This window comes from Dipteris shenzhenensis, chromosome 18 (assembly GCF_047967505.1).
Source record: "Dipteris shenzhenensis isolate YYH24624 ecotype China chromosome 18, Dip_SZ_1.0, whole genome shotgun sequence".
NCBI classification, from domain to species: domain Eukaryota; kingdom Viridiplantae; phylum Streptophyta; class Polypodiopsida; order Gleicheniales; family Dipteridaceae; genus Dipteris; species Dipteris shenzhenensis.
Window position 1 is genome coordinate 29226610 of NC_141613.1, and position 27649 is coordinate 29254258.

The 27649-nt window shown below is 42.4% G+C and overlaps 1 protein-coding gene across 1 annotated transcript in view; it reads right to left on the bottom strand.

Annotated features, from left to right (window-relative positions):
- Nucleotides 1-2529: 2529 nt before the first annotated feature.
- LOC147891069 (uncharacterized) overlaps nucleotides 2530-27649 on the bottom strand; it is a 45232-nt gene continuing 20112 nt past the window's right edge. The window contains exons 3-9 of the mRNA XM_087389572.1: nucleotides 19247-19355; nucleotides 17088-17127; nucleotides 16904-16993; nucleotides 16698-16797; nucleotides 16411-16541; nucleotides 3968-4070; nucleotides 2530-3849 (exon numbers count right to left, since the gene is read on the bottom strand). Coding sequence (XP_087245698.1) covers nucleotides 3067-3849; nucleotides 3968-4070; nucleotides 16411-16541; nucleotides 16698-16797; nucleotides 16904-16993; nucleotides 17088-17127; nucleotides 19247-19355 — 1356 coding nt within the window. The 3' untranslated portion in view covers nucleotides 2530-3066. The remainder of the gene's footprint in view (nucleotides 3850-3967; nucleotides 4071-16410; nucleotides 16542-16697; nucleotides 16798-16903; nucleotides 16994-17087; nucleotides 17128-19246; nucleotides 19356-27649) is intronic.

Genomic DNA, 27649 nt, shown 5'->3' on the forward strand with positions numbered 1-27649 from the left:
ACAAAAATGCATTTAAGTGCCTTCTCTGACAACTTGTGTCGAAACTCCACAGGCATGTGAGCATATGCAACACAACCAAGAACTCTGAAGTGATCCGCGAAACGCTTTCTCCCATGCCATGCCTCATAGGGAGTGATTGTCTTCAAAGCCTTTGTGGGAGCCCAATTCAAAACATAGTTTGCACACATGAGACCTTCAAGCCAAAACCTGTGAGGCAATATTTTACTAGTAAGTATGCATCTATCCATCTCCATAAGAGTGCGATTCTTGCGCTCAGCTTTACCATTTTGTTGAGGTGTAAGCCTCATTGTAAGCTGATGCGTGATACCTTTCTCCTTGAAAAATGCCTCAAACTCATGAGACATATACTCCCCCCCTCTATCTGTGTGAAGTGTCTACACCTTGAGTCTTGTCTCATTCTCAACCATAGCCACAAAGATTTTGAAATGCATAAACACCTCTAATTTTGCCTTAAGACCATAGACCCAAGTGTAATTGGTAAACTCATTTATGAATGTAACATAATAAAGATAACCCTCAAAAGAAGGTGTCCTCATGGGACTGCAGACGTCATTGTGAATGATCTCTGTAATTTGCGTGTAGCTCTCACTGCACCATCCTTCTTGAAAGGAAATCTATGCATCTTGCCAAGGATGCAACCCTCACATGCATGAGGAGGAGGTGACTCTAAAGGAGGTAATACATCAACCATATCATGCTTCTGAAGTGTCATTAAGCTGCCATAGCTCATGTGCCCATACTTGGCATACCATAACTCCACATTCTGCATCACAGCAGTGGAAGTGCTTACTAAAAATGCAAGATCGAATCTTTTCTCATATATATCTAGCTGAAAAAGACCCCGATATAAGGTGCCTGACAACATCAAAGCATAGTCATTCTCTTTGTCTCTGATAGCACACTTAGCATCATCGAATACAACTTGAAATCCTCCTCTATTAGGAGAGGACACTGAAAGCAAATTATTCTTTATACTTGGCACATAGAGAACATCTGAAATTTTGAAATGTGTGCCATCAATGGATGTGAGAATAATGTCCCCCACTCCACACACTGAATAAGAAGAATTATTTGCACAAGTCACCTTCTTTTTAGTAGGTGGAGGATGCAGAGATGCAAAAAGGCTCTTCTTAGAATATCATTATGCCAAAGAGAAGTTGCATATGCAAGGGAGATCAATATGATCCATGTGTCAACACATGACAATGTTGTAGACATCTTCACCAAAGCACTTCCATGTGAGAAGTTTGAGGCATTTCGTAGTGCCCTAAACTTCTCTCCTTTTGGTGATTGATCACTACATTGTACACCACATTGACACTGTAGGGAGGTGTTAGAATTATTATTATATTCTAGGCAATGACCAATGTAATGTAATAAGTGGGTTAAGGACGCTTTTCCCTCTTAGAGGTTTTTCCCCCTAACCACAGTCTAATCCCTAACTACGGTTAGTGATTAGATAGGGTTTTGTCACTTAGACAAAACCCCTCATCTCTTCTTTGTACTCCACTTCATTTCAGTACACTATTAAGTGATCTACATTTAGCTCACTCTCTTGCTCACTCTTGCTCATCTTTTCTCTCACAGATCTCAAAATCCTAATCGATGAAGCCGTACAACTACAATGTATAGCATATTGGCCAATTGCATGGCAAGATGACAATCTTTGGTTGAGCTTTTAAAGTTTATTCTAGCATTTTTTAACACTTAAGAGGGATTGTCCCCATTAAAAAGTGTTAGCTTGGCCCTTCCATGTCCTTATCAACTCATTGGAGCAACTTCGTATATTGTGACTTGATCATCTTTTTTTGATAGTTTGTGGTAGTCTTCAAGGTTGCTTAGCCATCTATGTGTTTCTCACTAGTGTCGAAAAGATCCGATCGTATGATACTAGGAGTGGCACCATTGTTTCTCATTGAGTAGAGCTATAGAATTATCATGTTTGGAGGCCTGATGTGTGCGTGCAAATTTTATTTTATGCTTGGTAAAGTAAATCTCAACAAAAGTACCCAAGGCACATTGCTAAATAGCTTCAGATTGACTGCGCCTCATAAAATGCTATAGGAAGACAATAGCATGTACTAGTGTCTTCTTATTCAAAACATCCAACAAGCCCATGAGATGTACTCCTAATGGGAATTTGTGATTATGGGTCAACCTTTGATTGAGTTCCCAACATGTTTCACGGTCTTTGTATTCCTTAAGAAATATATGCTTGCTACTAGAGGCTTTTTGCATCTTTAGCGCATTCAAGTTTTGGGGAGGAATTTAATTTTTCTCAATGCTATTGACAAACAATTGTGATGCTAGTGATATGGATAGTCAAGATAGCAAATTGTTCTCTAAGGAGTATGAAAGGTGGAAAGTGCTCACAAGAGCTTACAATAATTTTCCCTCATGCAGCAAGCATATGATTGTGATTTACAACTGTTTGTTGTCTTCTAGCCATGGTCACCTGCGTTGGCTTGAGGTAAACGAACCATTATCCCAGACTCGGTAGAGGTATGTGATCACCTGGAATGCTGTCAAGCTGTAATGGGAAAAGGGCTGCAGGATTTTCGAGGGATGGTACTAGGCATGGCTGAAAGGTGTGGATGGATAGGAGAAGGGCAGTAGGTGAGTTGTAGGGGCAGTAGGAGGGCGGGAAGGCATTGTGCAGAGATGGGAGAAGCATCGGACAGAAAGAGAACCATGTATCCAACTGTAGGGTCTTAAAAATGTTGTGATGCCCAAGGATGGACAAAGAACAGTGGATAACCTGGGATTTCCTAGGAGTAGTGTGTAAATACGACCATGAAAGGTAGCAAGGATGAACACTCAAAAAATGGAACAGAAAGAGAGCCTGCACTACATTTGAAGCATCTTCCAACCCTTCAAAAGAAACAATCACATCCCTGATATCATCTTTGAGACAGCTCTAATTATTGGTTTTATACTCCAGCCATGGACTGATATTTTTGCCATGCTGACTTAAGGGGAGTAGCTTCTTGACTTATAAATAGACCTATACCGATTCATCTTTCATAACATATTAGTCTTTATTTACTAGCCGCAACAGGATGTAGGGAATGCGAAACAGAAGCAACTCCATTTTACCTTTTTTCTGTCTAGAATGTGGAGGCTTTTACTGCTTACATTTTTTTCTTTAGCATCAAAAACTTGTAAATTTGGTACCGCCCTTTCAAGGCTATTTTCTGGGATACAGACCTCCTGCTCGTGTGTGCAATTTGCCAATCCACCATCAATTACTGGGCTGGTTGACTTACAATGTGCATCCACATAGCTCCTAGATGCATGTTGGGATGAACCAGCTCTAATTTCAGGGGACGGCATCAATGGACTGTTTGTGGTTGAGCCATCTTTGTAGGCATGGACAAAGGATATCATTTTGTCCAAAACCTTAAGAGCCTCTTGTACCTCTGTATCAAGCCCTACATCCTCTTCACATGTTCCAACTTGTCCTGCATCTATCCTGTTTGTTGCTAAAATGCCCCTTGGTGCCAAATGTAGAGGCTCTGCAACAATGCTCTCATCGTTCTCAATTTTACTGGTCATGATATAGGAGGAAATACCCCCAATGGATTTTTTCCCAGTAATACCATGAGATGTCTCCTCCTCCGATACAGATAACTTTGATGTCAAATCATCACAAGTAGATGTCTTCTTCTGAATGGCCTCTTTTGAGCGGTTCTTCTCTCCATTTTCTGCCTTCACATTGGCCTTCCTTGACTGCAGTCCCTTCTCTATACAAGTATACAGGGGCTCAGTTTCTATCAACTTTTTGAAGTGTTGACTGCCTGCCTCATTGTTGTTTATAGACATAAGAGTCTGTCACAGTCCCATTGAATGTTAGTTTGAGATTCCCATTTAAACCCAAAGTCTGTCAGATTTTTTTGAGATAAGAGGTACAAAGAACATGAATACATTGCCGAGAGCACATACTCACTTTCTGATAGAGTTTGAATCCATGCCCTATAAGCTGTCTGGAGATAAAGTTGATCAGCCAAGGAGGAACAAGTTCCAACTTGATATCAAGGTTTGCAACCGTCCTTCATAAAAACACACAAATCTTAACATGGAAACATGAACCAAAAGTAGCAATCAACACACAAGCTTTCAACTTAAGTTTCATAGATCAACAAGCATTGACTCAAAGGGAGAAATCTGAGGTCTATGTGACAGAATAAAAGAAAGTGAAGTCTATATGATACGAAATTCAAGACACAGAAGTTTCAATCTTGCAGTTGTAAAACATGGAGTTTGCAGCTCATGCTTTAAGGTCATTCATTGTAGTCTGAAGTTCCATCAATGCCATTTGAGGCCTTGGCTGCTATTTCATACCCCTCAACAGGGTCTACAGAACCTTCTACTCAGACATAGAAGACCTAAGAAAGGAGCGCCATTTACAACGCATCACACACAAATAAGCCACAAAACAGACATAAGCAAGCAGCCCATAGCGCACAGCAACATGCACGCTGCACAAAGCCATGCAACATAAGCAGCACTCTCAAAGCATGCAATAGACAACAGCAGTGCGCATCAAGCAAAGCACACAGCATGCAACTCACAGACTAGGTACAGCCACAACGCACAAAAGCTCATGCAACTCACAGCAAGCACGCAAATCATCGCAACAAGCTCACACTACTCACAAGCATAACACAAGCATTCCTGATTGATTATCAAAGGTACGCTGATATATTAATGTAAACATTGGTAGAAGCTTATAGAGCTCATCTTTTTAGTTTCACAAGACTGCCAAAATATAACACGATTTTACATATTTCCTTGCAAAATTTGGGAAAAAGACGTAAATCTTGGCAAGATTTTAAAAACTTCTAAATATGAGTAATGAAAGTTTCACTTGTTAATAAAGTAACATGAAAAAATAATCCACACTCATGACAAACAAAAGCACATCATTTGCCATGTCATCACACATCATGGTTGGTAAAAGGAAACCCCTAGTCAAGCTAGAGTTATGCTCAGCCAAAGTTTAGTTAAGACCTACATAAGGTCAAATACCACATCATCGCAATATACTCATGGAATATTTCCCTAAGAGCCTCCCTAGCTGAAGGTCAATTACACCCCTTTTTAATCCACACTAATCAAAATTGCCCAAACTCTGATAGCTAATGACTTTTGATCTAGAAATCAAATAGATTCACATGCACCACCGCAACTAGCACAGATTCCAACTGTTAAAACTCAGGTTTGGCTTCAACAAAATGCAATGAAAAATGTAAAAGCAAAGAGATTTTCCAACAAGCAGTGTTTATGTGCAAAGAGGTATCAACACAGTCAACGCTTATAAATCCAAAAGAGCACTTAAGCACTCAAAAACCAGAAGTGAAGCAGTCCATGCATCAACAAAGAAGAAATCAGTAAAAAGACATCCAAAGTTAGCCAAAGACATCCATCATCAATCAAAGGTAACAGCAAAGTACAAGTGAAGAAGAAACATCTACATGCGGATGCATTTGAAGTAAAAAACTTTTACAAGGCAATATATGCAACAAGTACAACTTCAGGGAGAGACAAACATTAAAAGGAAAACATCAACAAGTGTAGGCATCAATGTGAGCAAAGGGACATAAACTACTAGACAATGTGAGAGCAAGCAAAGGCAAAAAGCCATCTTAAGATATAAGCTGTAAGTTAGCCAACTTCATGGAAAAGTCAATAGTCTTTGTGACAGAAAGAAAGAAAGTCTATTAACGTCCACTGGAGACCAAAAGGTCTATGGGACAGCAAGAAACCCTCTAGTACATTTGCTTTAGGGAGGGCACATGGCAGCTCCCAAGGAGTGCAAAAAGCAACCCATATTATTTAGAGTACCTACATGATAATCTGGAAGGAATGGCCTTGATTGGTGTATGCAAAGAACCAATCAAGAGATAAAGATTTGCATGGAGCTGTGGATGGAGGCAGGCGACGTAAGTGATAGAGGCATATTCAAAACGTGGCAAGGCACACTAAAATCAAGCAGCCGGTTGTGCAATTGATTTGCAAAAGTAGACAGTTCACTTGTAGGAAGCATCAGAGCCTCTTGATGGGTTTGTGTGAAGCAAACAAATAGTGGTCGTTGGATATGTCTGGATAGCTGCGTGCTGGATTTCGTAGTGACTGGTTGTTTTATGAGGAATCACGGCATCTTGATCTGTTAGAGAACATGAAGGTCTGAACGTGCATGATAATCCCCCGCGACGTGAGTGTCCACTTGATTGTGCTGTGGGCGGTGGACAGTTTTGCTCAAGGGTTGCAAGGGCACTATTGTGTCGGCTGTGTATTAGTCGAAGGGTGTTTCAAAGAGGAGACAGCATAGGTAGAAGTCTGACGGCACTACTTCTAGCTGTGGAAAGCACTATCTGAAGGTCGTGGTGTATGATCCAATGGCAATTTCAGGCATTCAAAATCAGCTAAGGCATAATAACAGATGGTCGTATACTAGATTGTGTGGGGACTCTTCCTATAGTAGGTGTTTGCGTCCAACGAGATTTAAGAGCAACCACTGTTGATAGTAAGAGAGTCGGCTAGTTTGCGTGAGTAGTTGACAAACATAGCGACTATTTATCTTGTAAAGGTCGCCTTGCTCTCAAGCGTGTCTTTTACGAGCCGACAGTAGTACAAGGGAAAGCTTGCAATCGGCCAAGTGTCAAAGAAACACATGATGATGAGATGTTGATAGATGCAAGTTGAGTATATGGTGGCTGGACTTGGTAAAGAAAGGTGTGGACCTGGCTCATCTGGAGTGGTAACAAGCAATAAGTGGTGTGAAGGAAGGAGAATTTGTTACAACAAGGCTTTCTTTAATTGCTTCAAGTGCTTCTAAGCCGTGAAGATAGATATAAGACAAGTAAGGAGTTGATGCAAAGTCCAAGAGTCCATCCGAGCTCCCTAGCATCCAGTTGATCTATTTGGCAGCAATTCCTTTTCTAATCCCGCAAGGGACTCTCCTGTGAGTCTATGGTTGTTATATCCTTCGGTGACTATTGTATTTTTCAGTGGTTGTATGTACTAGTCGGCAGTTATTGGTTCATGGTGTTTACGGCTGTGGTTGTTCAAGTTGTTGTTGGAGTGTTGTTTCTTCTGGGTTTGTGTGAACGTGACATGAACCAGTGGCTATAAAGGCATTTGTGTGTTTGCTCTACCGTCTCATCAGTGCAATCCAAAAAGCGAAGTACCAGAGACAGCAAGTACTAGAAGAGCATTGCAAAAGATCAAATGAAAGCAACACTTCAATGCGACAAGTTTTGGGAAGACAGGATACACGAAGAAAAAAGATGCAACAACTCTTGGATCTACACAATGACAGACACATCAGGTTTGAGAATTCAAACATATGATTTTGCAGTATATTTTTTTAATGACACCATGTTTATGGAAAATCCACCATATTTTCACATCTAATCGTTTGGTAATACAGTCATATATGATCACTCAAAGAACGGAGGTCAGAATAAATCAGCAATGACTCAGATATAGACAATAAGACGATTTTCAGATGCAATTGACATTCTCAATCCACACATGAAGGCAGAACGCCAAATACAGATGTTTGATCCAAGAGGACATCGAGAGGACAACAAAAAAACCACACAAAAGTTGAGGCACCACATACAAAGTGGTTAAGCATTATCAAAGAAATACAGGTCATATAAACAAGATTCTTGCAACATACCATCAGGTATTGTCACGAAAGGAGAAGGATGATACACTAGACATGTAGGAATTCGGTCTAGAGGGAGTATGTATTTCTTCATATCATAAAGTTGCTCTTGAGGGAAGGTGTTGGAGATGATCATCTTAGCACTATTTTATGTAAATATAGTGCACATACACTAGAGAGTGCTAACGGATGTAAACCTTTAGTTTTTGACATGTATATAACAACATTTCTCGTCATTTTGCAATAGAGATGTGCATTGTAGGGTTGTGTAGTGTACTCTCTCCTCTTCACTTTCACACATGCCATAACTGCTTGCCCACAACCATCCTCTGTATTCAATCACATACATAATTACATTAAAGATCTCGGTACTCCCAAGGAAGACCTGGAAAACAAATTCACTTGGCAATGAGGGATGTGCTGGATGCTTCCATGTCCTTAATACTAATCTGTGATATCAAAAAAAGACAAAGACCAAGTGCATGCCTAGATACTGAGGCCCTGGTGAAGCAGAATCTAGGTGGTTCCCACCAAGATCAGGTGGAGGAAAACACCTCTTTTGTAAATAGTCACCCCCTACATGTAGCTCTCTTGAGAGAAAAGATTGCACGCACAAACCCTGTACCTAAAGTGCATATAGAGGTGAGGCCAACAATGCACCCTAACTTTGAGAGGGAGATTTTGATGGAAGTGGGAGTCGAGGAAGACGCCATGAGAGCCCCTCGTGGAAGTGGGAGTCGAGGAAGACGCCATGAGAGCTTTTGCTTCCCTTCTCTTGCTCCACCAAAGGAGCTTACTTTGGAAGATTTGCCTGGTGTGGAGGGGGGGGAAAAGTACAAGGAGGTATCGCAAAGGGCACTGAGGAGGCAAGAAAGGACAAAGTGGGCAGGGATGGGGAAAACAATGATGTATGGTCCCACTATATGCAGTAAAAAATCTCCCAAGCAATCTCAGTAGAAAGCAAAGGATGATTTTAAAACTCTTGAAATTGATACTTTGTCAACTCCCAAGTCCTTTTATGCTCTTTTGTGTTGTTTTGTAGAGAGTGCTCCCCGTCCCATATCCACGCAAAAGATTTGTCAAAATGGGACTTCCCTATTATGAGGATGGGTTTCCTTTGCTATTCCATTATTTTTAGGTTCAACACATTCACATGGGGGAGGGGAAAGCATTCCTATCCAATTATTTTGAGGCTCAACAAATTCACATGGGTGATTTATTGCCCTTTTTGGGTCTATGAGAACATTGCCTAGCTCTCCCCATCCCCAGTGGGTGACGGGGTGGGTCAGCTTTTCTCTCAGGCTGCTTCACAAAGAATGCAGCTTTTCTTCTCAAGCAGCTTCACACAAAATGCAGCCTGAGGGCTGGGGTGGGGGTGCGGGTGGGGGTGGAAGACCAGCAGAGGGGTCAAAAAGCAGGCAATTAAGGGGTTTCGGAGGTAGGAGAGGTTGGAGTTGATGCAAGAAGGGGGAGGCTAGCATGAGAAGGGCTAAAGAGCTCCGAGATCCTATCAAATTTTAGTGGATCAACCGCTTGTAGTTAGCACCCTATGTATTTCTCATGCTGATTCAACAACCTTTGAACTTGCCTATAGACTTCGAAAGTGGAACATCAAACAGCTAACACTGATGAGAGATCCCTCACTCTCGACAATGTGGCCCCATCATATGATGTAGTTGTCATTGCTCTCCATGTTTCCCTAAGGGGCTCCATGCACATATGATGAGCTTGTTGGGTGGTTGTTGCAAGGGAGAAAGGGATCTCTCCAATAATTCCTAATGTCTATACTATGAATGAGCAACCTTTTGCAGCCCCATGTTGGGAAAGTGAGTGATCAACTGTTGGGGTTAGTTCACTAATTCAGCCATGGGGTGATTTGGTTGTGAGTATTATTTAAGGTTCCAGGTAGATGGATATTAGCTCCTAGATTAGGACATCTGTGACTTCATGTAAGGGGTCACGTGATGTGGCATACCCCCCATATGCATCCACCATGGATGCACATGATGGGTGCCACATGGCACCATACCATTGGTCTAACTGATGTGGCCTTGCTACATGTCACATAGGCAAGCACTTGCCACTTCACACACTCTAGGACAAGCAGATGTTAGTATTGCATCCATGCATGTGTGTTAGTCCATTCTGATTGGGCACACTAAGCCACTAAGACATAGAAGATTTGACCTTGACCTCTTTGAAAGGTCAGGTCAAAGGGTGGCTTCACCCTCATACCTCCTCACGGTTTGCTATGTATTGTAGATTCATGTGTTTGTAGCGAGTTGCTACATTTGTAGACTTTGTGCATCTCTCCATCTTTAGAAGAGGTTGTAGCCAATGACTGGCATTTCTTTGCATCAATTTTATTTTCAGTGTGTGCCTTTCATTCCTAACTGTGCTATTTTTGGGACCGGACTCAGACTGTAGTCTAACAGGCCTTCCCCGTTTCTGTCATGGTATCAGAGCCAAGTTGGTAGACCTACAAAGCCCTATTGTAGTCTTCTAGCTTGATGCACACACACCTGAGCCAAGGTATTTTAGCCCTTTGAGGTTCCTTTGTAAGACTCGAGCAACGTTCTGCACAAAGGCAATTGAGATCTTTTGCAATCTGAGACATAGCTCAAATTATTGACAAAGAATTTGTAGAAACAACTCTCAGTGACATCTCAACCTAGGCAAAGCACCTATAGGGAGCTTCAAATTTTGCATATAGATACAAGAAGATCCATCACGAAACTAAAAGATGGCAGTATCTATGAGCAAAGTTGAGGCGGGCACTCCAGGAAACGAGAAACCATCAACCTACAAAATAAATATCAGCAAAGACAACCATAAAGACTCAATGCAGCCAGGCAGTGTAAGCTTTGGCATCTAAAAAAAGGAGTGGCAACCAGTAGCAACTCGACGTGCAATACCCGCAACAAAAGAGGGACACTGAAAAGAAAGAAAGGGATGATGCAACGAAAGCCAGCAGGAGCAGCAGCAGCGGGTCGGTGACGCACGTTACAAGCAGAAATTTTGCAGCACACCTTTGTAATTTGAAATACATTGCTTGTAGTTCTACAATGACTTTCCCTTTCCTTATGCAAATCGCAATAGATCTCGATTTGCAGGCCCGGTCTGTTTGTTACAGATCAATTTTGTTGATTTATTTGCCCCTGTGTATTAACGACTCTCTTTTACTTGTGCACACATGCATGTTACTATTGCTTCTGTTGCCCCCAAAGATGGGCTTATTTACACTAGGTGTTGAATTTGTGCATGGTCTGTGCAGTCCACGTTGTGCTGCAGGTCGCTTTGGTTCATGTGAGCTTTTTACTGCTTTATGTGTTGCTTGCAGAACTAGTACTACTACTTTGGATTACCGCTGCAGCTCTACATCTAATTCCTTCATCTTTGCAGGTCCTTTTGGTCTTCGCAGATCACCATCCATTTGCAGATACTTGAATCCACAATCAATGTGGATTTTCCTTGAACGATAATGCTTGTGGCTTTTGATCTACGTCAAATGCCCTTTTGCTTAGAATTCACTATGTGGGTTCAGCTTCCTCACCAGCGTCAAAAAAGACATAGGAAAGAACCTCTAAGTACAAATTAACATTGATAACTTGCATCTATCCAAACGAAAAGGCAGATCAAGAAGAAGGTATTTGTAAACACAGCAAGTAGGATATCTACTTGCTTAGAAGATCTGAGAGTCACATACAGAGCTTATAGCTCAGCAGATCGGCTGAGAAGAGGACCTGCAACACAACAGGAACGTTTGAAGTATTTTGCATAGAGAGCATCTTCTAGTAGGAATCCTTATAGCTTGTGCCTTGAGCAGTTACATTCTCACACAAGGCTACCAAGTTGGATATACATCAGCAAAACATATAGGAGATGTTCTTACTGTTGTTTAGCTTTGCATTGTAATCCATAATCAAGTGAGGGATTGTGAAGAGCACACATTTTGTGTGTTAGTCGCCTTGACATTGAGAGATCCCCATTATTTTATCGTCCATCCCTGTAAAATTCTCACACTGAGAGAACAGCTTATGATTGCCAGCAGATCACCTCACAAGAAGAGTGTATTAATATAAGGAGGCGATTGCAAGTGCGAGGGAGAGTATCATCATTACCTGACAGCTTTGCAGAGAGATAAGGGATCAAGCCTGAATCTATTTTTCAAAGAATCTCAGTATGCTTTGATTGAAAAATCATTTGCTTGGGGGAGGCCCTTTTGATTGATTGATCTGTCCTTATAAAAGCACACAGATTACCCACTAGTCTTTGTGACATACTAGAAAGTCAAATGAGTCAAACTAATGGGTGTCCCCTTCCAAAGAAGGGAAAATTAAATGGAACCAATTATGACATGTAGAACATATTTACCCGAGAACAGAAACATTTCAAGAATGTTGGATGATGAATTGGAAACATTTCAGGAAGAGCGAACGGAGAAGGGGAAAAGGAAATGTCACATCATCAAATCACATGGAAATACACCAAAATATAAAAACAAAATCACAGCTCTAAACTTTCCATTTCAGCTTTGAACTTTTAAAAGCACACGAAAAATCCATAGAAAACTGAAATGTACCTTGATGAAGATGTCTGCAATGTGCACAATGCCATAGAGGTGCATTATATTATACTATAGATAAGAGAGCAGATAAGTATGTGACTAAAGTCAAGTACATTATATATAGACAACGAGAGAGTCAGGTAGTCGGCCCTCAAGGTCTGAAGGTGGCATAGTGGTAGAGGCCTCCCCCTCCTGCTCTTGAGCCTCATCATCATGGTCCTAGGCCTCATCATCATCCTGATACTCAGGAGCATCCTCTACTACATCACTATCATCATCCTCATCAGGTCCAAATCGAATATATGGTTTAGGAGTGCACTTTACCATAAAGTTGTTAAGCAAACGTAAACAAATACAAGGTCATTTGAGCTCTGAACCCCAGGTCTCTTCCTCTTTTTAGATGCAATGTTTTCAAAATTGCTCCCTAGGTGCTCAATAAGCGAGAAGCTAGCACCCTAGCTGAGGAACGCATGACCAAACTCTGCAACAATGGAGCATTTGCCCCAAAGTTCTCCCACCAACAAATGGAGGAAATCTTAAACCTGTCATTCTGTGCATCCTCCAAACCAAACAATCCTTGTCTTTACCCATAATATGACAGCTCCTCCTGCACTTTCCTTCTATCATCTGCATTTGAGACAAGTCGTCTCAATATCATCTCCCATCCTTGTACCACCTCTGCATCTATTTCCTTGAAATTTTGGATCTAAACAAAGGATGTATCCTCTAGATATTCTATTCATCGAGAGGTTGTACTGCCCTCAACTTCTTCCTCCAACCATAAAAAGCATCCAGACTTTGAATTATCTCAATCATCCTATCCAACCAAATAAATCAGATTCATTCACCGTTCCAATACAAGGGTCATCTCCATCAAGAAGCCATAACATAATGGCAATAGCTTTTGTGACCTGAATCAATAGGCCAACATCATCCCAAAGGATGACATCCAAAAAAAATGGATTTAAGTCTTTGAGCCCCCACCATGCATCCCACACAGAAGAAACAACAAGCTGCCTCAAATAAGGTTTCACTTAAAAAGCCGCTTCAAAATGACGAAATTGTAAGCAAAGAGTGTGTCAGAATACTTACGAGATTCTTTGTGATACCTAGTATTGAGCTATGAAAGTGACAACATATTGCCCATATCAATGGAGGTCCACACAATTTAACTAGCCAATGTCTTTCAACAAATTATTCAGCCCACTTGCCATGCAAGATTTGGAAAAAATGTGAGAGTACTTCTCGAGAATCTTCCTCCTATTCTCACTATTGGAAACAACTGAGCCCACCTACTCCATGCTCTCTATTCAAATGCTAGCCGATCTCTTGGATGATTTTCCCTCCCTAAATTGTCAATAGCTTTAATAAAAAAGATGGCCCCTAGAGTATGCAATTGATGCCCTTGAATAGAGCAGCTCCTAGTGTTAGTCCATCCATCTCCTATGCTTTCGCCTTTTGTTCCGATTCCTCCTGTGGAACTCTAGGACCCCAGCTGGAAGATTGGACTTTGACTTCTCCAGGGCCCTCTTCTCGTCCTTTGAGGCTATCTCAGATTACTGTACCTGCATTGTATAAAATCATTTTGCCTCAACCTTGGGTTTCAGAGAGAGGTGATTCTGTTCGGCGAATGCATCGCCCAGCCAAGTGGTGGAGGAAAAGATTACAGCAACTTTGGGCCTATAAAGTACCGCTTCAGCAATAGGTTTTCTTTTGGCGAGTTCTTTTGGGAGTGTTTCCATTTGGACAGCTATTAGCTCATCGACACATTGCTCCTGCACTTTGCCACAGATTTTCTGCTTCTTCAGAGACTGTGCCTCACTTGTTTTGGCATTGTCCGTGCTCTCGTGAGTTTTTTTATCTGCTTTGACAGCGCCTGCGAGCGAGATTCCCATCTGTTCCGTTTGGGAAGTTCTTCTGGCTATTTGGGTTTCATCCATCCAGACCGCTATCTCACCAAAAGCAGAAGGCACAAAGTCCTCAGGGAAGTCCGTGAGATCTGCCAGGGCTGTGAAATAGTCCCTGTGAACCAAATCTGTCATAGGGGTGTGAAGGATCCCTACCAAGGGAAGCGGATCAACAGGGTAAACCGCCCCTTTCCCTCTATTCAATAGGGGAGCTGAAGGACGGGGCTGCTCTGGAACGCCCTGATCCTAGAAAACTACGGAGGCCCTTCTAGCTGGAGAAATATCATCAAGTGCCTAGTCTAGGAAAGGGGCACCACTGAGTCAGAGGGAGAAGATGCAACCACAGCTGCAATTGGAGCACTAGCGTCCTGGACTGCGTGAGGTGCAACATCGGTGCAAGCAACCATGATGGGTAGTGATTTGGACTGGAGTCCACATGACAAAAGATCTACTCCTGGATATTGTTTGAATATTGGACCAGTGACTTAGTAGTTAGGATTATAAAAGGTTCCAAAAACCTGGCAAGTAGACTTTAGGTCCTAGGCTAGGCAGCCAATGACATGTCATTTGTAAGTGGTTAGAGCTTTTTAAGGGGCCAAATGAGGTTACACATCCCCATATGCATCCACCATGGATGAAGATGTGACATGGCACCGTATCACTGGTCTTACTGATGTGGCTTTGCCATGTGCCACATAGGCAAGCAATCACCACTTCACATGCTCTAGGATAGCCAATCTGATGTTAGTATTGCATCCACCATGTGTGTTAGTGCATTCTGATTGGGCACACTCTCTAAGTGTCATATAGGAGGTTTGACCCTAACCCTTTTGAAAGATCAAAGGGTGGCTCCACTCTCACACGTCCCCACCGGATTCATTGTGTTTGCAGCTAGTTGCTGCATTTTCACGTGTGCATCTCTCCATCTTTAGGAGATCTTGTAGCCAGTGATTGGCATTCTTTGCAGCAGTTTATTTTCAGGGTGTGCGCTTGATTACTACCAGTGCTATTTGTGGAGGCCACTGCCATCTAAGAGGCCTCCTCCATTTTTTTTCATCCAATGCAAAAGACAGCTCATAATTCAAAACTACACAAAAAAAGAGTGGTGGCTTTCTTGCATTGGGACATCTCATTATTCGACATACAAGACAGCGAACCCATGGTTAATTTGCTTAAAACATCATCCTGCAAAACAAGACGACCCCCGCTGGCAATATGAATTCATGAGAAATAGTTAATTGGTCGATGTGGGGTGACATTGATATGACAGCCTGTTGTCCACAGTAAACCAACCATCTTTTATCCATAGTGCGGTCAGCTGTGTTTTTTCTCTTATTTTCAGGTTTTTTCTGTTTGATTTCTTTCTGAAGCCCATTGACAGTGTGTGCTGCTTCTCGTCTGTGTGTTCAATATGTGTATTTTCAATTTGTTTTGGCTACTGCCGGTTTATCCTCTTGTACAGTTTGCTCTTGTGTACTTGACTGATTGATCTCTATCATCAAAGGAAACCCAGCACTGTTTATGGACCCAAAATGGCATTCCAATGTAGCACATTGGACTCTTCATCCCCCTCTCTAAGAAGTTTTGTTACAAGCAAGAAATAAACACAACAAAAAGATAGCACCAATGAAGATCCTCGCCAAAGGTAGAGAGCAGGGAGAAATTCTAGTAGGTCTCGGAGCAAGAGTTTTTTTGGCCATAGGCATGTTTTTCTCTCAACCTAGGACTTTAATTGATTAAAAAAGTACAGTTTCTCTATGGACCCACTGGGGAAGGCATACAAATAAATTACCAAAAAGCAGGATTTTGTCCTCAAGGTTGATCCTGGCTAAGCTTTCAGATAGAAATTTGCTATTGTTTGATCCTTATAAACTGAATTGTAGATACAGGACATAAAGAACATGCTCAACGCCGAGGAATCGACAAGGGAATCAACTCTATATGCCCATCTTGAATACAAAAACAAGAAGAGAAGATATTAGCATGGGCTGAACGAAAGCACACTAACATAACCTTAGATCCTCCAATATAGAAAAGTCTTAATAAATGTCCTTAAAGATATCGACAAAGGGAACTCAAGCTTAGTCCACAAAGACTGGAATAAATGTATCAGCATGCTGTAAGGCAAGGAAGAGCACACTTTGAACTAACCAATACTCATGATAAAGGGGAGAATATAGAATGAAATTTGTGTCATAAAATAGCAGTAAAGAAAGGCATTCAAGTAGAACACAAGTTACCTGAAATAGCTTTGCTGTGCTGTTAATCTTTGCAAAACAAATCCACCAGCAAGCTCTATGCGGACAGCACTTGGCAATGCAACAGGTTCAAATTCCTGAATAACTCCCTCTGCACTTGGAAGATCTGGAACCTGGACAGAGATGAAACGCATCACCAAGCATCCAAATAATGAGGACCTTCAACCAAATAAATTCCCAAGCCTGTTTTCAATTTGTCTTCAAAAGAACCAAACACATCAAAACCTCCATGAAAAAACTGAAATGTTATATGTGGTGAGAAGATTTACTGAGTGAAGAAGCACGATAATAAGCTCTTCATCAAAGTACTCCAGCTCAAAAGCATACATGAGGACCTCACGTGCTGCAAGAGGCCAAGGTACTTTCACCCTTTTCATGTCATGTCCCACCCATCATCTTTGTTAGATTCTTTAAAAATGTGGGACTATCAATATAATTGAACAGAAAATCAGCTCCTTGTCTGCAAAATACTTACCTAATGAAGGACACATCCTCTCCAACATGACCTCGTTTAACCCATCGTGACTCAATAATTTTGAAGGGGGGTACGCTTAACTGTGGCCACCTGAAGGAATTATTAATAAGCAAACAGCTTCTTCTTTCACCTGAGGAACTAGTTCATTCATATTTGGCAATTAACTTTTTAAGACTGAACTCACCAAAGATTGTATGATGGAGCTTCCCAAGCAAGGCATAGTGCTGCAAAGGGCATCAAAGGTTAGTTAGTTGTAAGGTGATCTAAGATGTAGCAATTTTGGGTACCTTACATTTAGCTACAGAGGAAACAAGCAATAAATGCAGCGCAGCTTCTAAAGTTAATAAAATATTATATGTTTATTTATTTATTATTAATAGATATGTCATACAACAAGGTCTGAGAGGACAAGGAGGAGAGGAGAGGGCAAGGGATGAGGAGAGCAAGGAGGAAAGGAGAGAAAGAAGGAGAGGTTGGAGAGGAGAGCAAGGAGGAGAGGACAGGGCAAGGGCTGAGGAGAGCAAGGAGGAGATGTTGGCGAGGAGAGCAAGGAGGAGGGGCAGCGGGGTGAGAGGGGGTGAGAGGAGAGCAAGAGGAGAGGCTGGAGAGGGAGAACGAAACTGCCCTACCCGCCAATGGGGTTCTTACTCGGTGGTTGAGGTGGGGGGGGGTGTGGTGTCTGTGTGCTGGTACTTTTGCTTCTATAGCTGAGAATTGGTGTCTACAAGCCCTGGCTAGGCTCCAGAGGCACTGCACCCAAAAAAACCCAAAAAAAAAAACCCCAAAAAATTCTACCCTGCCTGAAACGCAGTTTCTGATCACGGCACCAAAACAACGAACCGTTTCGGGTGCCCAGAAACGCCGTTTCTGGGGCCTGGGCACTATGGTTCTCTCCCTATGTATCGATGCTGTCATGTTCAAGATTTTGGGTTTTTTTCTTTTGTATTCATCATCGGTGTTGATGCCTGCTTAGTGGCTCCACCCTCAGCTCATTGTACCAGTTTCATTTCAATCTCATAGACCCTTTGGTCTTCTGAAGACTTTTAATAAAATTTCTTTCTTTCTTTCTTTCTTTCTTTCTCTCCTCCTACTTCCAAATGTCACTAGAAAACACTTTTTGATAGTTCAATAACTTCTGAATGGTTTCTGAGAAATGGCAAAAGAGCTCGACATTGTGCAAAAAGTCGGACAGGAATACGGCATACAAGCCTCCCTCACCCCATTCTAACCTTTCATTCCTATTTGTTTCCTTCCATTGTTGCTTGCCTTTGTTGTTACAAGCTCCCTTGAGAGCTTCTTGCAAGACTATGAATGCCCACCCTCACCTCCTCCTTAGGTCCCAAGTAGCTTTGGACTATGTTTTTAATAGCAAGGTTGTGTCTTACTCTACTCTTTCTTTTCACAAGCCCCTGTTTCCTCTCCTTCTCCTGAACGCCTTTCCCTTTTTAAGTTTTTTCAAGACTTAGTAGCCTCAAATCTTGTAGGACCTTGGGCATCTTAGTAATACATACTTCTCTATGTCAAGCTCAAGGTCAAGCTCATGCAGGCCCTTTTTAAGTTTTTTAAAGACTTAGAAGCCTCAGATATTGTAGGACTTAGGGCATCTTGCTAATACATACTTCCCTATGTTAAGCTCAAGCTCAAGCTCAAGCTCATGCAAGCCCCCTTCAAATGCTCCACTTCTGTAAGTGTGTCCCTTGCTTAGCCTTGCTGCCAAGCTAGCACTTAAATGGAAGGGTGCGCTTCTAGGCAGATCACTTATGAGAGGGGGTGAGGCTTAGCAAATCACCGATGAGGGGGAGGAGCCTATTTGGAGCCCCTTGTCCTCCTGTGGTTGCATAGGCACCCAAGGCTCCTTTGGAGGGGACGGGCAAGGAAAGATGCCTTGTGCTACAATGGCAACAGCTATAGCCAGAGAGAACATCTGAAAAGTCAAAAGCATATGGGCATAAGCAACCAGATGATGACTAGTGGTAGTGTTGGATGATGAGCTGTGGTAGCAATGGATAACGACCAATGGGAGAACAAGGCAAGAGAGGAGAGAAGGACCTTGTGGGGAGGGATATGGATAGTCAACAGATGGGGTGGGCAAAAGACAAGGGATGAGAGAGAGAGAGAGAGAGAGAGAGAGAAGCTTTTTACATCGTAGGAACATCTCAAGGAGCCAAATCCGATCTTAATCAAAGATGGGAGAGGGGGAGGGGGGGATGCGTGGGAGTGGGAATATGAATGGGAGTGGGCATGGGAGTGTGGGAATGGGACTGGGACTTGGGGGATTATTTAGACTTTATCACATATAAAGTTGACAATTTGCAAGAGTCTTTTATAAGCACAACCACTTACCATTCACAATTGGACTGTAGATCAAACCTTCAGCCAATAAAGTATGAAAAGGGGTACCCTTGGGTCCTTCACGATACATCACCCGCATTTGACCTGTATCATGCTTTAGCTGGAGAGACAAGTCCATCATGAAAATGGCATGAAAAATGCATACCCATGTCATAGTTTAACACTACACACTAGCTTGAATATATTAAAGAGCCATTTGTTAAACCCTTCATCATATATATTACTAAAAACATGGTAAAACCATTAAATTAGAAATTTACAAATGAAATCTTCATTGAGCCAAACAAAGCCACAATTGTAACTGTACATGCATCACACAATGTCTAACGTGGTCGTTACAAAATGCATTCAAATGTACAGCTATTGGCGAAGAGGAACCTAAGTCAGAGAACTTGCTTGGATGGTCTTCTGAAACCGTTATAGAAGAACCCTCTACAAGTTCAGAGACTCAGAAGATCTACTAGGATAAGGGCACCTGATAAGCTTAATGTGAGTCATGCTTTGATGAGTACCATAAAAGATATACATGAGCCTGAAAAACATGAGGAAGCCAAAGACGATCCCACATAGCAGGAAGCCATGAAAGATGACAATGTCATATGGAATAAAACCTGGAAACTAGTAGATTTATCACCAAGTAAAATTTCCATTGACATCTACCGGATTAAAGCTAAAAGTGATGGAAGTATTTAAAGTATAAAACCGAATGGTTGCAAAGGGTTATCCCAAAAAAGAAGGCAGAGATTATGATAAGATCTTTGCACTGGTAGCCAAACATGATACTATCAGATTGATAGGAGCCGTTGCACCACATTATGGCTAGCCTCTATATCAGATGGATGTTAGAACCTTTTTTCTTAATGATAATCTAAAGAGGAAGCATATATAGACCAGCCATGTGGATTTGACATTAAGTTTGTAAGCTAAAGAAGGCTTTGAAACAAGAACCTGTTCCTTGATATACAAAAATAGATGAACATTTTCAGAGAAATGAATTTGATAGAAGTTCATCTAATTATATTTAAAGCATGACAGTAAAGGTAATATTGTTCTCTCGAAATATTAATAAGTTAATGACATAGTTACTAGAAATAATGGGGAGCAAATGTATCTGACTAAAAAGGATCTAAACAAAGCCTTTGATATGAAAGACCTTGGATATGTGCATTACTATTTGGGTATTGAAATCTGCAGAGACAATGAAAAGAGATTCATATCTCAAACCAAATATGCAAATGAAATCCTCCAAAGACTGCAAGCCAATAAAATACTCCATTGAATCCAGGTCAAAAAATATCAAAGAATCATGATAGTTCTCTAGTAGATTGACTCTATCCAGGTAATTTATTAACCACCACTAGACTGGATTAGCTTTTTCAATCAGTGCAGTGCTACAATATATGGCTGATCTGAAAAAAGACATTGGAAGGCAGCTAAAAGAATTGTTAGATGTGTAGAGTGAACATTGATTTATCGAATAGATTATAAGGGAAGTAATAATTTAAAACTGTCAGGGTTCACTGATAATAATTGGCTTAGATGTCCAGATGACAAAAAATCTACTTTTGGATATTGCTTCAATATTGTATTAGGGTTGGTGTCATGGTGCAGCCTCTTTCATGAACGGAAGTTGAACATAGGGCAGCTAGAAATACTATACGTAAAGGAATCTGGTTAAAGAGAATTCTAAGTGATATTGGACTTGTACAACAAGGTCCACCTCTCTTATTCTAGAGAGCCTGTATTTCATGCTCAAACCGAGCACATTGAGGTGCAACATCATGTCATACATAAAAGATTTTGAGCAATGCAGCAGAGCTAGTATATTGTCCATCAAAGGATCAGGTGGCATATATCCTACCTAAACCTTTTGCAAAGCTTAAGTGAGAGGTGTTCCAACCCCTGGGTGACACCTTCAGAAGGGGACTGGACCCAGGTGGACCCAGGTTAAAAAGAAAAATAAACCAAGCAAACTGACTCGAAAGTGCTGCAGGCAGTGGGCTACACACACACACACACACACACACACACACACACACACACACAGAGAGAGAGAGAGAGAAAGAAAGAAAGAAAGAAAGTGTATTATTGTCCACTAAAGGCCAAAATGGGCCCATGGGACATCAAGAACTCTGCATACAAGATAGCACAAAATCAACGTGCCACAAAGAAGAGGCATCGTCGAATATCATCTAAGTGCTACGCAATACAATGCAAGTGAAAGTACATAATGTCAAATCTGAGCCTAAATACAAAGTAAACTAGATGCAAGGAAACCGCCCCTGGGTGCAAAATGGGGGGATGAGTACAATATGCCAATGCAAAGATACAAGTCCAGGTGTCACGGAGTCTGAGAACCAAAATAATACTGGAAATCCTGTCCATCGACTCTGCCTCCTGCTATGAGAGTACAAATCTGAGCAAAGGTGAGGTGAGCGGCTGGTGGGGCGAGATCTCCATGAGTAAGTCTCCTCCGAAAAGCTGCCATCATCCTGGATCGTCTGGAGATGAAGCGACGAGTACGTCCCTGGAGATGAAGCGACGTGTACGAGAGAGAGAGAGAGAGAGTAGTTCGAGAGGCACTTGCGGAGGAGCAATTGCAGGAGCCCATATTTGGAGACCCCCCCCCAGTGGCAGGGGCCACGGTTCAGCCAGTTGATCCTCCCGGGATGCCTGAGGTGATGTGGCTGTTAAGATTATGAAAGCTTCCAAAGAGTGGTAGTTCGGCTTAAGGTCCTAGAGAATCATGTCAAGACATTAGAGATTTTCAAGGGCTGCATGAAGTGTCATACCCCCACATGCATCACAAGGAAGGGATTCTAACCGTATGGCACCATTCTATTGGTCTAACCTAGGAGGATTTGCCATGTGTCATACAGGCAAGCACTCTCCACTTCACATACTCTAGGGCACAGCCAATCTTTCATTACTGAATAAAAAATTCCAAACTGCATAGTACACATGATCATTGCCTGTAATGATGAGATCATCCACATAGAGTATGACAAGAATGATGCTGCCATTAACTGCAATACAAAAAGATCCGGGTCTATTGTGGCCTTTGCCATGTCAACTTCCTTGAAAAAGGCATCTCTGATGCGATCATCCACATAGAGTATGACAAGAATAATGGTTCCGTTAGACTGCAAGACAAAAAGATTTGCTCTGTTATGGCCTTTGCCATGTGTACGTCCTTGCTAAAGGCATATATCTTGGTGTACCATGACCTGATCCACCCCTCCTCATCCAAGCCTCCATTTAAGAAGGCTAATTTGACTATCAGACCCTGGTAGGGTCTCTTGCAGGCCTTGTCTGTTCTATAAAAGCCTGCCACAGCCAAGCATACCAGCCGTTATGCTGGCCTATCTACTGCCCCAAACTTTTGTATGCCCCTAAAGCTAATAGAGGAAGCCTTCTGAAAGTCATAGAGACACATCCAGGAAAATGATGTCTACTTTAAATATATATAAAAGCATTTGAAGCTGATGCACATTGAATGTGCATATTTATCCTGTTAGCTTCATGCTAATTGGATTTCTCAAGACTTTTCAAAAGCAATCCCATAGCAAGAGCCAATGGACAACAGTTTACAGAATGCATATACAGATTTGCAAATTGTCAAAAGGACTCTCAGAAAAGATCTGGCACAGCTTCAACTGTGGATAGATTTGAGAACAAATACATCTAGATAAATTCAGGAACGTACCCAAACTTATCCTCTGAAAACACACGACAAAGTGCAGTTTCACCCTCATGACTTTCACGAGGTTAAAAACCATAAACTCCATCAAATGCATAGCAAGGACTAGCTAATATGCATCCCCACCACACATCATCAGCACCCAATGGTGTAGATTTGAGACCACAATTTATAATTAGCTTCATCCAACTGTTACTGGGGGACTTATCCACCTTCTTTTTATTCTATAACACAAATCGGATGAGGTTGAGATTGTTCAAAGTCAGGTAAATTGCTTTCTGGTCATACCTGTTGGTCTTCAGCTTTGGGAACTAGGAAGGAACTTGCATTTCCATTTCAAATTCTTTTGTTCTCCTGGTAGTGGGACATGATGTCATTATAATCTCTAGAGCGCAATGGGTCATTCTTTTGATTGGGGGACATAAGCTTGGTCTTCTCAACCTTTATGCCCCTAACTATAGAGAGGATCGTGTCCTCTCCTGGAAGGAACTTCTCTCTTGGTTCCCCATTGCAAATCATGGATCATTGGAGGTGACTTCAACATGGTGGAGATGCCTCCAAATAAAAAGGAGGGAAGAGACGATGGCATTCATTCACTAGGGAGAGTAGCTTTGGATGCCTTCCTTTTTCATTTCAACTAGAGATGCTTGGACAAATGATGCCTTTCACACTTTGCCTTATATACTCCTATTCTCATGGTCGAACAGGAGAGTACAGATGCCCATCCATGTGTGGATAGACAGACTTTATGACTTTATGTTGATGATTGGGCACTAGACAAAGGTGGATCGGTATGCATTGTACCAGGAGTTTCCACCTCGGATCACCTTCCAATGCTTATGGTGTTTTTGAGTCTGGTTAGTATGTCAGGATCTGCTAAAACAAGGGAGGCATAGAAATCTATTGCTATGCATAACACGGCATTAGTATCTGATTGTAGACCCCGTTTGAGTCAATAAGCTAAGAAATAATTTATCTATCAAGTCTCGGGCCATGAGTAGAGAAGAAATGCTTATTGACACTTTCCCCCATCTATATCCAAAAGGCCCCCATCTATATCCAAAAGGACCGTGAGCATGGAAGGCATTCTCTGCTCTCTGATCTAGTAAAATTTGTTGATAGCCTTTGCAGCAAGGCGCGCTTGAATCCACCTTTCACCAATCTGGAATTTAGGAACTTCATGAGGGCGATTGCCTCGGCTCATATGGGTTGACACCCTCATTTTTTATTGCTTTTTGCGACATGATTGGGGACCATGTTACCTCATCCCTGCAGGGGGTATGATGCACGATTCACTCATAGAGGGTCTCATTCATCTTATCTTGAAAGGAGGTAGCAGAAACTTGATTTCTCAATGGAGGCCAATCACTCTTTTGGGCATATTTAATAAAATTTTGGCCAAAGCTATCAATCTACACTTGCAGCCCATTCTTCCGGACCTCATCCATGATACGAACAAGCTTCGTGCATGGCCGCAACATCTTTGACAATATCTTCTCATAATGGGAGGCTTCACATTGTGCTATGAAGAGTGGCCGAAGGCTTGTCATTCTATTTGTAGATTGCAAGAAAGCTTATGACAGAGGGGGGGTTTTGGAGGGTACCCTTCTATGCTTTGGATTTTCATATGCTTGGATCAGAGGGGTTTCTCCTTCGTACAGAACATCAAAACATCCCACAACCAGGTGCTTATCTAACGAGATAGGGGAGAGAGGTCTTAGTTCTCTAGATGAGTCCAATAGGGATGCCCTCTTGCTCCATCTTGTACTTATTTGTGCTGAAGCAATGAATATTTTCTTGAGATCGCAGGCAGACATTGTTCGGCTGAGACCCCCACAGAGACAGGATGAGGAGATTTCGGACAATGAGTTGGCGGATGTCACTCCACAATTTTTTGGATGGCACTCCACAGAATCCCACGTCCTTAGGGCAACCTTGGATTTATTTTGTTTTGTAGCAGGTGCACATATTAATTGAATTAAATCCAATGTCTTGTGGATTAGTGACGAGGACACTCCAGATTGGGGAGCTGATTTTGGTTTCCCTTGAGTTCAAAGGGGTGTTTCTGTTAGGTACATGGGTTGCTAGGTTGGCGTGGGCATCTCTCCTTTCCCACAATGCACCCTTGTGTTCGAGAGTATCAAGAGAAAACTCCTTTGCTTTGGAGTTCAGCCAAGCTTGACCTTGCTTTTAGGGTGGTTGTGGTCGACCACGTACTAGTGGCCATGGCATGGTTTGATTACTTTTGTTGGTGCCATTCTAGGGACTGCATCTCTCTGCTCAAACGGCCAATAAGGAATTTTCTTTGGGAGTGGACTAAATGGTTTGGTAGACACCAAAGCGAGGGTAGCTTGGGAGACCTTGATCCTCCCCATGAGGGAAGGGGGTCTCAATATCATCGATCCAAACTTGCAGAGTAGGGCCTGCAAGGTTATGGTCAGGGGGCTTCTCCTAGGAAAGGAACCTTGGGAGGAATTTTACAATTTGATGCATTCGGTCTTGTTCTCCTTCCATAGGTAGGGATGCAATGGATATTACTAGGTGGTTCTTTATGTCATCCTAGCTCAAGGCTCCCCACCAACTTTTATGGCTGCCATCTTAAAGCTTGGGTCCAGCTTTAGGAGTACTCTTAGAGATTTTTTCCTTCCTCTTTGGGAAGAGATCGATAGGCAGCCTATCATGTGGAATGAAAGTATACTTGATGAGCATGGTAGACCAACTTAACACTTCTCACTATATGTAGTGGTCTAAATGGAAGAGAGGTCCCCCTTTCTCTGTAGGCAATTGAAATGATTTTTAAAACATTCCAATGATCAAAGACTCCAATTAATAAGGCACCTCAAAGGAAGTGTAGAAAGAATTCAATAGATTGATGCAGCTATACCCTTGCAGGTGACGGGACTCTCTTTTGGTCTACTTCACTTGGGGCCTTTATGAGGTCAAGTACCCACCTTCAGGTCCTAGAACTGCGACATTCAAACGGGGATGCCTTGAACTTTGATGTTCACTCTGGGGGCGGTAAATCCAGGTCTACAGATAATATCCTTTTAGATGTTGCATTTCAGCTTGCCAAGGTTGTAGGTTATGTGCAGCAGTGTTTTTTGGCTTCAAGATGGTATGTAGACCCTTACCCATATCATCGGGTGCATGGAGGATTTGGCTTTGCAATGGAACCCCCGGGCCCCAAGAATGGGAGAGGATTGATGCAGGACACCGAGAGACGAGCCTCTCCTTCTTTCGCTATGGTCAATAATGCTAGGAAGTTTCAGCTCAGACTTAGGAGGCTGGAAGCCCAGAGCTCCTCATTGGGAGAGCTTTCATATTTCTTTTGATTTGCACAAATCCTTTTGTAAGACTCAGGAAATCCCTTAAGAATAGAAAAACCACTCTTTTCTTTTGGCTTTCTATCCACGAAGGGATTATGGTGAACCACACTAGAGGTCCATCCTCGGGGCAACCTATATTTGTCCTCGTGGCCACTTTGCTGAGGAGTCTATTCAGTATTGTTTATGGGACTACAAACAAGCGAGGACCATTTTAAAGAGATTGCTAGTCAATTAAGCACTTCTATTTGAGGACCTCTCAGCAGACATTGCAGATTTTTCACATCGCGGAGAAATCATCCTTTTAGGAGACTTCAACGCGAGGACCTCAGACAGACAGGCCCTCACTTATGACTTCATGGAGGATCCGGTCATACTCCCAACATTTCACGATGATAGCCTCTGTCGGACTTCATCAGACTGCACAGTACAACCCACAGATCAGGGACGTCAGCTACTGGAGCTCCTCACCTCGCACAGTATGGTCATTTATAACGGCTTGTCCAGGTGGCCACAGTCTTCCATGCCTACATTCTCTTCTGCTTCTGGGCGTGGTACTAGCGTGATCGACTACATCATAGGTCCCCCGACTCTAGTCCCTTCCATCTATAGCCTTACTGTTAGCCCCTTCATGCCCTCTGCCGACCATGCACTCATCCACTTTACTTTGACTCATGTCTCCCATGACCCACCCCCCCCTCGTTATCACGACCGCCAACCCTATTATGAGGTTCATTTCGACCACCAATTCGATGATGTATATAGCCAGAACCTCAGCCGCCTACTCCGTCCTCATCTATTAGATGCTCTACCATCCACGCGGGACCGGTGGGAACTTGTACATACTTCACTCGTTTCTGCCGCTCACATGTCGTTCCCTGCCACATGTCATTCGTCTAGTCCCCCACCGATTGGTCTTGTTCCTTGCAACGGTTGGTATGACGAGGAGTGTAAAGAACTCCGCAGGAAACTTCACCTTGAGACCAAGGAGAAGTCTCCCCTCCTTGCCGAAACCAAGAGAGACTACAAGTGGTTGGTTAGGCGCAAGAAACGCCAATTTCTAGCCCGGAATGAGAAGGAGCTGAGAAGCTTGCTTTTCAGCTGTGACTCCAAGGAATTCTGGAGAAAATTCCTCCGCTCGAAGTCTCAGAGCCCCCTCACAGATCCACGTGTCTGGTCTGCATATACTTCAGCTCTATACGATGTTCCATATCAGCCAGCCATCGATTTATCCCATTCCCCTAGGCCAGCTTCATCTAGTCTCTTCACACCAGAGAGTGTCCGTGCAGCAGTCCACCGATTGAAGAACGGGAGAGCTAAGGATCATGATGGATTGTAAGCGGAGTATGTAATCCATGGGATTGATGCCTT